Below are 10503 nucleotides of genomic sequence, written 5' to 3' on the forward strand. Positions count from 1 at the left end.
ATAGACTTACCGCCACTCCTGTTTTCGGATCCTCGCTACTGCGCAATCGTCTCCGGAATTGCGACGGCCCCTTGATTCCCTGCGAGCCTCCGCCTTCGTCGTCTTTCCGCCCTTTTTATTTCTTTTTTTGCGACGCGTCAACAAGGGAGGCACATCAACCAGGTTAGGCACAGCTGACAGAGGACAGCGAGCGAGAATCGGGACACCTTCCGGTCTCCCTTTGCTTGACGCCTCTGTTTCATGCGCCCCGCCCCTTGACCCGTCTCCGTCAGCGGCTTCGCGACTTACCTGGCGCATGACCTATGAGTATCTTTGTCGAACGCCGCACAGTGACCCCTTTTCCGACCCGAGCCTCTTCACATCCCCAACCTCCACGATGAGCTCCAACCCGACCGGACAGCCGGGTCCGTCGGGCCAACCAGGCCAGACCAACGGCGCCAGCCCCAAGCCGCCTCTCAAGAAGATCCCACCACACCTCCTCCGGCGCAAGAAGGCCGATCCCCTTGTGGCCCGCAAGAAGCCTGTGCAGCGTCCGCCCACAGCCCCGGGCGCCAGCATTCTGTCGTCGGCCAACCGGGCCGGCGTCACAGCGTTCAGTCTGCCGTCCGAGGCGCGGACGCTCAACACGCTCACTGCGGACGAAGAGGCCAAGAAGCTGGCTGCGTTCAATGCGCAGCGCAAGGCCAACGGCGGATGGACAGACCCCGCGCCCGAGGGTGGCTACCGCGAGTTCCCGGTTGTGACGACGAAGCGGGCGCTGCGCGAGGGCATCCGCTACCATGTGATGCGCTTTGCCAAGGCGGGCAAGGGCGGCGACGACAATGCCGAGATTGACCCGACGAACCAAGACGACTTCACGCGGCCGGTGTCGCTGCACCGCCGTGATCCCCGGCAGCCGGCGCCCGGCCGGGCCGTCAAGGAAGAGGCGACACCGGCACCAGAATCGGTGGCGACGGCAGACGACAAGGAGGCCGAGAAGGCCGCGCAGCTCAAGGCGGAGCGCGAGGCACAGCGGGCGATTGACATGGCCCAGATTGCGCCAGTAGCAGCCAAGGAGTCGGCGCCCAAGAAGCCGGTGCAGCAGCAGAAGAAGGAGAAGCAGTTCCAGCTGTACTTCCCCAAGAACACGGCCGAGCAGAAGAAGGAGACAGAGATTCGCTACGAGGAGGCTCTGCCATGGCACCTCGAAGACGCTGACGGCAAGAACGTGTGGGTCGGCACGTACGTGTCGGCGCTCTCGGAGGCCAACGTGGCGCTCGTGATCAACGGCTCGTCCTTCCGGATGGTGCCGCTCGAGAAGTTTTACCGGTTCACGCCGAAGCCGCCCTTCAAGGCGTACTCGATTGAGCAGGCCGAGGAGATTATGGGCAAGAAAATGACGGCGGGCCGGTGGGCGATGCGCGACGACGAGAAGCGCAAGGCGCGGGACGAGCTGGAGGAGACGCGCAAGACGATTGGCGGCCGCGCACGCGTGAAGCTGGAAAGCAGCACATACCGGTCGGCACCGCGGTCCGAAAAGGTGGACCACGACGACATTGACATGGAGGGCGACGAGTTCCAGGACGACGACGAGAACGTGGGGCTGGAGCCGGACAACGACGAGGACTCCAAGGACACGCGCGAGCGGCTGCGGCGCAACCACTTGGGCGCCAACCTGTTTGGCGATGCCGACGAGAAGGAAATTGACAAGGAGGAGGAACAAGACAAGGCGGCGCGGAAAACGGGCCAGCTGGGCAAGCAGCTGCGGAAGGCGCTGGCGAAGCGCGAGGCGCATCTCGAGTACCTCGAGTATGTGGACTCGGACACCAACTCGGAGAAGGAGGATTTCTTGGAGCTCTCGGTACGTGACGCCATTGGGCGCATGAAGATGTACTGGTTTACTCTGTGCTGTTTGCAGCAAACTAACAATCTACAGAGCGAGGATGAAGACGAGGACGACGAGAAGAAGAAGGAGGAGGACGAAAAGGCCAAGGCCGAGGGTAAGGACAAGGACAAGCCGGCCACAGCAACAGGTACGCCCAAGGGCAGCACCACGCCGCAAGGCAAGAAGAGCTCTGACGCAGCTGCGATTGGCAAGAAGGGCAAGTCCCTCAAGCGGCCGGGCTCGCCGAATCTCTCGGAATCTAGTGGCAACGAGTCTTCGCGCAAGAAGGTCAAGAAGCACGCCAACGGCGGCTCCGTCCGGCCCAGTCGCTCCTCGACGCCCCTGCCCGGCCAGCCGCCGCGGGCGAAGATCCTCAAGAGCGGCTCGTCCACGGGTGGCGGCGCCCTGAGCGACGGCGAGGCGACCGCCGGCGAGATGTCCGACGGTGCCGCCAGTGGCAAGCGGCGGATCAAGATTGTCGGTGCCGGCGCCCGCAGCACGCCCTCGGGGTCCCGCGCCTCGAGCCCGAACCCCACAAATACCGGTGCGCTGTCACCTGGTTCCAGCCCCGGATCGCCCGGCCGTGCTGGTTCGCCCGGCTCGCCGACGTCCCGCGCCGGGTCGCCGGGCGCCGCCGGCTCTGGCTCGATGGACGCACAGGAAATTATTGCTGCGCTGCGCAAGATTCCCGAGGGCATCACCGTGGGCGGTCTGCTGAAGCAGTTTGGCAACCGCATTGGCGACGGTCCGAACCAGATGAAGCGTAAGGATTGGATCAAGCTGGTCAAGGAGAACTCGGTCTTTGGCGAGGACAAGCTTCTGAGAGCAAAGACGCCGGGTTCTGACTAGGGGCCAGCTTGATGTTCCGGGGTTGAGCAAGCTGAAGAGGAGATAGAACTGTGACCTTTTGATCTGAAAGGAGGTCGCTTTTGAGTATTCGCCGGGTTTTGTGCTGCATGTCGGTAGCGACCCAATCTAGAGTAGATGGTCGTCGCAGTCTTTAAAAATAAACATTGACTCTATATATTATTTATTTATATTCGCTTTTGACGTATTTTATGAAAAAAAAAAAGTCAGACCAATAATAAACATACAAAAAATACGTGAAATAACAACGAATAAAACCACAACTATTAGTGAGAGGTATTGTATTTCAGTTTGAAGTCCACGTTGGTAGACTTTATGCATTCTATATCAAAACAGTGTTCGCTAATAAAAACAACAAATGCAAGGTATGCTCTCCACTCCCGACTACACGTCCATCTGCCACTGGTAGTTGAGATCCCGGTCCCGTTCCCGCCTGTTGATCGCCTTGAACCGCTCGGCCTCGAAGCCTATGCCGCGGTCCACGCCGTCCCACCGGTAGCCTGGTCGAATGCCGTAGCGATTGGGCGCTGCTGGACCCCGGTAGACTGGCCGACCCGACTTGGCCGGGTTGGATGCAGAACCGCCGCCGCCGCCGCCACCACCGCTGCCGGCGGCGGCCGGCGTCTTTTCCGCCAGAAACGCCGCCATCGGGTCGTTCCACCGCGTCTGCGCCTTGAGCTCGCGGTTCATCGCCTCGTCGTCAGCACCGCGCGCCAGCGGCATCAGCGCCGCGTCGGCCAGCTCTTCGCGCCGCTGCCGCGCCTGTTCGCGCTGTACATCGCCCCGCAGCGCCTCCTTGGCGTCGCGCTCCTTCTGCTCGGCCTCGAGCGCGGCCTGCCGCACCTCTTGGCGGCGCAGCGCCACGTCGACGCGGCGGCCGGTCGCATCTCGATACACCACGTCCTCCTCCTCCTCGCCCGACAGACCCCCCTTGTCCCCGCCGCCCCGTTGTCGCCGCCGCTCGCGCTTTTCCCGGCGCTCGCGCTCGTACTGCTCGCGCTCTTCGCGTCGCCGGCGCTCGAGCTGGGCCGTGACGGAGGCGGCCGACTGCAGGCCCGCATGGGTGCCGTCGCTCATGAGGACGGCGGACGCTCGGGGCTTGGCCATGTCGTCTTCCCCCTCCACGACGGGCGCCTCGTCCTCGGCCGCCAGCGCGGCGGCGTTGTCTGCTGCGGCGGCCGCAATGATGGCATCGGCGTCGGTGTCGGCCGCGGTGTCGGCCGCGGTCTCGCCCGCGCTGGGTGTGTTTGTGTTTGATTTGGGCGTGCTCCCCAACACCGTCCAGTTGGACTTTTTGGTCTTGCGGAACGCGGCCGACGTGCCGGCAACCGTGCCGCCTCCTGCTATAGTTGGCTCATCGGCGTCGTCGTCGCTACCGCCACCGCGTCCACCCTTTTTCGCCCAGCCAGAGTCGTCATCGTCCGTGATCAAGAGTCCGTCGCCACCGTCTTTATTGTGCTTGCGTTTGCGCTTTTTGGTCGGTTTGGTGTCGGCTACTAGGTAGCGCGAGGCGAGGTAGGATGTGAGGTCGGCAGGCATGGTTGGTCTACTCGTGGAGAGGTCGAGGAGAAAAGAGGTGGCTGTTGTGAGGGATGAAGCTCTTTGCCTGGTGCAAGGGTAGCTAAAAGCGACGCATGCGCCTTATCGATAAAGGTTGATTCGCCGCGCAATCACGTGATGGCATTGCACTCATCACAATCACTCATGTATGGCTTACAATATTTTGAAATGTAAATTGAATTATTCGTTCACCCTTTCTCTTGTATAAATATTCAATAGCTTTTCTTGCAGTGCCAGTTGGTTCGTCGTGTCCTACAAGAACAGCTGAAGTGTCCATGTTTCAGTAAGCTCACCACCACTTGTTGTCAACCTTTGAGTTTTCTACGAGCAGTTCCTCTGAGGTGGTTCAGTCGTTGTTACTGGCAGATGTCACAGCCGAATATTCTTTTACAAATGAGATGTTCGAGAGGTTCTCTTGCCCGTCGCCCACTCCTCCCACGAATGGGAGGTGACATACAGAAGAAACGACGGGCCTTCAACAACCGAATGGGCCCCAAGAGAGGAGAGCATTTGTTCTTCCAACGGTCCGTTACGAGCTCGTCCTGGGATGGAATCTAAGCTCGTGCTGCCCGAAGGCAGCAACGCTGGTGTCTGACTGTCATGCGACGCCGTGACAAGAGAAAAAAGGGGAAAGAAGGGAAAGAGGGAAAAGGGGAAATGTGTAACGGGGAAGGGATCTGGGAAAGAGGGCTCAGAAAAAAATAGTAATATTGTTAAAAGTCGTAACGTCTTGGAGACTATCCGTCTAGTATCCTGATCCCGCGCTGCAGTGCTCGTTGTTCTCCGCCTCCAAAATTCCGAGTTGTTGGGGCATGAAAGTCAATGCGAAATGGTCGAAAGCAAAAGACCAATAAAAAAGGACAAACAAACCGTTATTGCTGCAAAAGCCAATTCCACATAGGAGTCCAGACACTCTGGTCTTCTCCGTTCGATAAAACGTGAAAAGACAGGCCAAAAAAGTAAAAATAAAGAAAAGCCAAAAACGCCATCGCTGTATGAATTCTTGTGTGTCGTGTTGTTCTGTGGTCAAAACAAAAAGCTGTCGTGGTGTGATGATGAAGGGTCATCATCGTCTGCCCGCTCCTCAGTCCATAATGTGCTGGAAGAGCGGCGACATGGACTCGCCATAGTGGTTGCGCCGGATGGCCTCGGCCAGCAAAAACGACAGGTCCAGCACGATCAGCTTGGAGGCATCCCGCGCCTGCTCGACCGGGATCGGGTAGCTGTTGGTCACGATGATGGCGTCGATGCAGTCGCAGTCCTGCATCTGCTGCAGGCAGTCGCCGCCGAAAATGCCGTGCGTGGCAATGCAGTAGACCCTGCTGGCCCTGCCGCGCTTGACCACCGTCTCGGCCGCCGCGATCCACGAGTTGGGCTTGTCAATCATGTCGTCGACTATAAACACGGCGCGGTCGCGCACGTCGCCCACCAGCGTGACCAGGCGCTCGACGTTGGGCTTGGGCGGCAGGACCTCGTCGTCGTCCGAGTCGGAGGTGCCGGCCTCGCCAGAGCCGCCGAGCGCGTGCGGCTCAGGCTGGAAGAAGGACGAGATGTGCGACATTGTCATCGGATCCTCCTCGACGACGCTGCCGTCGGCGGTCGAGACAGCCGGCGACGGGAAGTCGTCGGGCACAATGTGGCCCTGGAACAGGCGCGCATGCGTCACCTCGGGGGCCCGCTCGTCGTTGTACTCCGCATCCTCTTGGTCTGGCTCGCTCGAACGGCCGACCGAGCTGTCTGCGGGTCCCGTCGGGATGGTATCCGTGGTGGAGGCTTCCGACGGCGTCCGCGGCGGCGGGGCGGCCGTTGTGACTGCGGCGGCTGCGTGACTGGTGGGTCCGTTGTTGCCGCTTACCGACCGCGCAGCTGGCGACGAGGCACCGCCGTTGACGGTCGTCGTGCCGTTCAAGTTTGTGCTGCTCTCGCGCCGGTCGCCATTCACCAGCGGGCCGTCGTGGCCGTTGCTCGGCGCTGCGGCGCCCCGATGTATTGTGCTGACAACAGGCGATCTTTGCTCAATGTTGTCGAGGTGGGTCATGATCATGCTGGCCGTCATGTTGCTGTTGTTGCGCCGGCGGTCCGTGGTGACCATGCCGAAGTTGAGCTTGAGGGCGTCCGCCAGGGACGTCACACGCTTTGTGCCGCCGGCGTTCTTGGACACGACCACGGCATCCTTCCAGTTGGGCACGTTGTGGCGGACCCAGCGGGCGATGATGGGCTCGGCGTGCAGGTTGTCCACGGGGCACTTGAAGAAGCCCTGCATCTGCGAGGCGTGCAGGTCGACGGTGACAATGTGCTTGACCCCGGCCACGTTGAGCAGGTTGGCGAGCATGCGGGCCGTGATGGCACCGCGATGCGACTTTTTCTTCGACTGACGGCTGTAGGGGAAGTAGGGAAGGACGGCTGAAACGACGCGGTTAGACAGGGAGCTTGGGACAGGAAAGAAGCAAAGAAACGGTGACATGGACTGTTCACCCACCAGTAATCTTATTGGCCGAGCCGCCCTTGCAGGCCTGGATCATGATCAGCAGCTCCATGATGGTGTCGTTGATCTTGGGGCTGCCCGACTGGATGATGAAGACGTCCCTTTCCCGGACGCTTGTCAGGATGCGCACGCTGGTCTCGCCCTACAAGGAAAAGAAAGAAGACACAGGGTCAGCGACTGGTGGACGATTTGAATCTGGCGGTCGACGATTGCTAGATCGAGACGATCGAGGTCAACAGTCAACAGTCAACAGTCAACATACATTGGAGAACTGGCCCAGCTCGGTATCGCCAGGCGCCATGCCCAGATTCCCACATATTTGCTGTGTGAGCACCGGGCAGCTCGAGCCGGCAAAGATGGTCGTGTTCCGCATGCTGGAGGAGCGAAACAAGAAGGGCGAAGGAGGAAGCAAGAAAAGAAGGGGAGAGAGTTTTTCGCAGCTCCAAAAGCGGAGGGAAAAGAGAAGGGAGAGGGCAATTCAAATCAGGAAGAGCAGGGGGAAATGTTGGGTGGTAGTTTTTCCAGGTCCGTTTTCAGGTCCCTGGTCTCCCCGATATAGAGTGGTTCGAAGGACTCCGCACATGCGCAGGGGAGGAAGAAGCAAAGGAGACGACGACGGTACGAGAAGTAAAATGTAGAGGATGACGAGAAGTCGCGTTGAAGAGTGGAGACAGGAAAGAAAAAAAATCTGAGAAGCAGAGAGAGAAAGAGCGATGGCCGCCAAAAGCCGTGCTGAAAATGGAAGGAGTGCTGTAGTGGGGCACTTCAGGCCAAAAAAGGCGGTTGGACGAATAAGGTGCTGGCGGTATACTGGGTTTTCGGCTGTTTCTTTCACGCCAGTTGGGTCAACCGCGCTGGCTCAATCGCTAGCTCCGAGGAAGCTCAGCCGGGAAGCATATGAAGACGAAAGATGACGAAAACCACGGCGGCAGACGGAGGAGACGTCGGCGTGATGTTTTGCAATACGAAATCTTGAAGCTGGAGACGTGAATTGAGGAAGGAGAGAAATAAGATGAGAAGGAAGGAGGGAACGCGACAAGGTGGGGGGCTTGAACAAAATGGAACAGGCACATGATGGGTTGTTCTTTCCACTTTTGTAAATCTGTAGCACGAAAACAGCTAGCAGGTCAGGTCACAGCAAACTAGCAGGAAGGCGCGAACCAGACTCCATAACGGAGAATACAAGTGTGTACTTCCAATACAACCGGTCGAATGGTCTAGTTGGTTATGACGGCGCCTTAACACGGCGCAGGTCCGCGGTTCGATCCCGTGTTCGATCAAAGTGACGTTTCTTTTTGCGCTGTCCAGTGTCCAGCGACGTGACGTTTCTTTTTGCGCTGTCCAGTGTCCAGCGACGTGAATTTTTGCAGATTTCATCCCAAGCAGACCATTGAATGTCACTCAACTGCTCCTGCCTTTGGATCCTTGTATCCAGCCGGCAAATGCGCTCTTGCTCTCGTCTGTTGCGCTTGTCAATCGCTCCTTCCTCACCGTTGTGACGATGAACTCTTGCGGCCAAGATCTCTTCGCATCGCATCGAGAGAAAAAGGGGTGGCCCATCTAAGGGCCGCTCTGTGCATTCCTTTTGCTCTTTTACTTGCCCATCCCCACCCCGCTGCCATGGGAGTCCCCAAGCTGCTGACGACGCTGGCGCCGTTTGGCGACCGCAAGCCGCTGGACAATGGCAAAGTCATCATCGACGGGCCCGCGCTGGCCTACCATATCGTCGGCCTCTGCATGGCGGATCCCGTGATGGCCGCCGGCCGACGCCACCCGCTCGAGCAGTCGACCTACGCACAGCTCGGCGAGGCCGCCACTGCATGGCTGGACACGCTTTGCAGCCGCCACAATATCACGGTGCTGGCCATCTACTTTGACGGCTACCTGCCTGTGGCCAAGCGGCCGGTGCGGCTGGAGCGGTCGTACCGGACGTCGGCGCAGCTCAAGGATGCCTTTTCGTTTTACCAGCGGGACAACCTGCCCGGGTTCGACGCCAAGGGCCCGCGCACGGGCAGTCTGTTGCCGGCACCTGCGTTTGCCGTGCCGGCCGTGCTGGACGCTCTGCGCGCCTCTGCCACGCATTACAAGACGGTGACGCACGTCGTGCCTGGTGAAGCGGACGCATTTTGTGCGTGGCACGCGCGCAACATCGAGGTTGGCACCGTTCTGACGTCGGACTCGGACCTGCTGGTACAGGACCTGGGCCCCGACGGGGAGGTGGTGCTGATGCGGGACATTGACCTTCCGCGCGGAGGCGGCGACGAGGCTGGCGCCGGTTCCGCTGCAACCAAAACAACAACGACGACGACAAAGAGACCGCTTATTGTCCTCGCCTATCGGATGGCCGCCATCTGCCAGCGGCTGGGTCTACCGGCGCCTGTATACGAACACGACTATCTCGCCAACAACAAAGCCATGTGCCAGCAACTCATGAAGAGCGGCAAGGGGCTCTACGGGTTTGCATTTGAGCTGCTGATGGACCCGTGCCTGAGCACCAGCGAGCTGGTTGGCCGTGCCAAGCAGGGGCTGGCCATGGCCCAGCACCCGGACGAGTACGCTGAATTTGTCGACCAGTACACCTTTCCCGAGGCGCTCAACATGGCAGTGCAGCAGTACAACGCCGGTGGATTGGACCCGCGCGTGGCCGAAGTGGTTTTTCAGAGCGTGCTTCTTGGCGGTGACAGCCAAGGCTACCGGGGCGACGCTCTGCTCAAGCCGGCGGACCTGCCGATGCTCTTCTTTGCGCCGCCGCTGGTCGATGATTGCATGCAGGCCAATGCCTGGGAAATCAGTGCCCCGATCCGGGTCCTGGCCTTTTCGCTGCTCAGGCGCCTACCAACGGCCGCCAACATGGGCGACACGTGGATCCGGGAATACGCGCGCATGGCCTCCATGGCATCGCGGGGGACGGCTCTCGAGCTGCTTCCTGCAGAAGGCCGCCGACGTGTCAAAGCCCTGGACAATTTTATATCACTTTTGACGCGGATCCAAGCGTTTGTGCCAGCCTCGGCAGAAAACAGCAGCGAACTGCAGTGGGTCACTCTCGCTTCCTACTATGACATCGAGTGGTCCAAAGAGCACGCCAAGCCGTCGGCCTGCCTCGATGTGCTCCAGAAAGAAACACCCAGCAGCGGCGTGTTGGAGCAGGTCACCTGGACGGGCATGCACTGGCTGGCGCAGATCCAGGGCACGCTCTACTCGCTGCGCATCCTCCAGCAGATTGTGGCGTTTGTGAAATACCAGCAAAGCGAGCGAGCCGGGGACGACAAGCAGCTATGGCTGAGGATCGAGGCACTGGAGGGCATGCTGTCAACACTGACACCCCTTGCCAAGTACCCAACTCTGCGGACCCTCCGCGATCTGCCGGCACGGCTCAAGACGGCCAATGCTCTGGAGGTGCTGGTGGCGCTCGCCGAACTCCCGGCGTCGATATCGTTTAAGCCACCGTCCGGTTCCAAAACGAGCAAGAACCGGAACCGGAACAAGAAACGAAAGCGGACTGGACACGCACCAGTGCGAGTACGGACTATGACGAACCCGTTTACCGTTCTCGACGGAGCGGACTGAGGACTGGAGGCCATAGTCTGTACGGAGCAGTAGATACGGCCATGCATCACGTCCCGTTTGAGTGAAATGTAATTCACGGCATGAAAATGAATCGACCAGGCCAGCCGAATATTGTCAGTGTCAAATTTACAGCAATATGGGACCACCTCCCTCTCTTTAC

At 59.6% G+C, this 10503-nt stretch overlaps 4 protein-coding genes and 1 non-coding gene across 5 annotated transcripts; 3 read left to right on the plus strand and 2 right to left on the minus strand.

Moving 5' to 3' along the window:
- Positions 1-376: 376 nt before the first annotated feature.
- Positions 377-2713, plus strand: SPBR_05665 (transcription initiation factor TFIIF subunit alpha; the record flags this gene model as incomplete). Its single annotated transcript, XM_040763928.1, has 2 exons — positions 377-1840; positions 1916-2713. 2 exons carry the CDS (start codon positions 377-379, stop codon positions 2711-2713), a joined length of 2262 nt encoding a protein of 753 aa, XP_040621956.1.
- A 402-nt stretch (positions 2714-3115) lies between these two features.
- On the minus strand, positions 3116-4270 carry SPBR_06015 (pre-mRNA-splicing factor CWC26; the record flags this gene model as incomplete). Its single annotated transcript, XM_040764277.1, has 1 exon — positions 3116-4270. The coding sequence occupies one exon, from the start codon at positions 4268-4270 to the stop codon at positions 3116-3118; it is 1155 nt and encodes a 384-aa protein (XP_040621957.1).
- A 1105-nt stretch (positions 4271-5375) lies between these two features.
- SPBR_05782 (ribose-phosphate pyrophosphokinase) lies at positions 5376-7149 on the minus strand (the record flags this gene model as incomplete). Its single annotated transcript, XM_040764045.1, has 3 exons — positions 5376-6694; positions 6771-6918; positions 7039-7149. 3 exons carry the CDS (start codon positions 7147-7149, stop codon positions 5376-5378), a joined length of 1578 nt encoding a protein of 525 aa, XP_040621958.1.
- An 833-nt stretch (positions 7150-7982) lies between these two features.
- SPBR_09472 lies at positions 7983-8056 on the plus strand. Its single transcript has one exon. It is a non-coding gene; the product is annotated as a tRNA-Val (tRNA).
- Positions 8057-8396: 340 nt separating this feature from the next.
- On the plus strand, positions 8397-10343 carry SPBR_05732 (uncharacterized protein; the record flags this gene model as incomplete). Its single annotated transcript, XM_040763995.1, has 1 exon — positions 8397-10343. One exon carries the CDS (start codon positions 8397-8399, stop codon positions 10341-10343), a length of 1947 nt encoding a protein of 648 aa, XP_040621959.1.
- Between the last annotated feature and the right edge of the window lie 160 nt (positions 10344-10503).

Source organism: Sporothrix brasiliensis (genome assembly GCF_000820605.1).
Source record: "Sporothrix brasiliensis 5110 chromosome Unknown Cont15, whole genome shotgun sequence".
NCBI lineage: Eukaryota > Fungi > Ascomycota > Sordariomycetes > Ophiostomatales > Ophiostomataceae > Sporothrix > Sporothrix brasiliensis.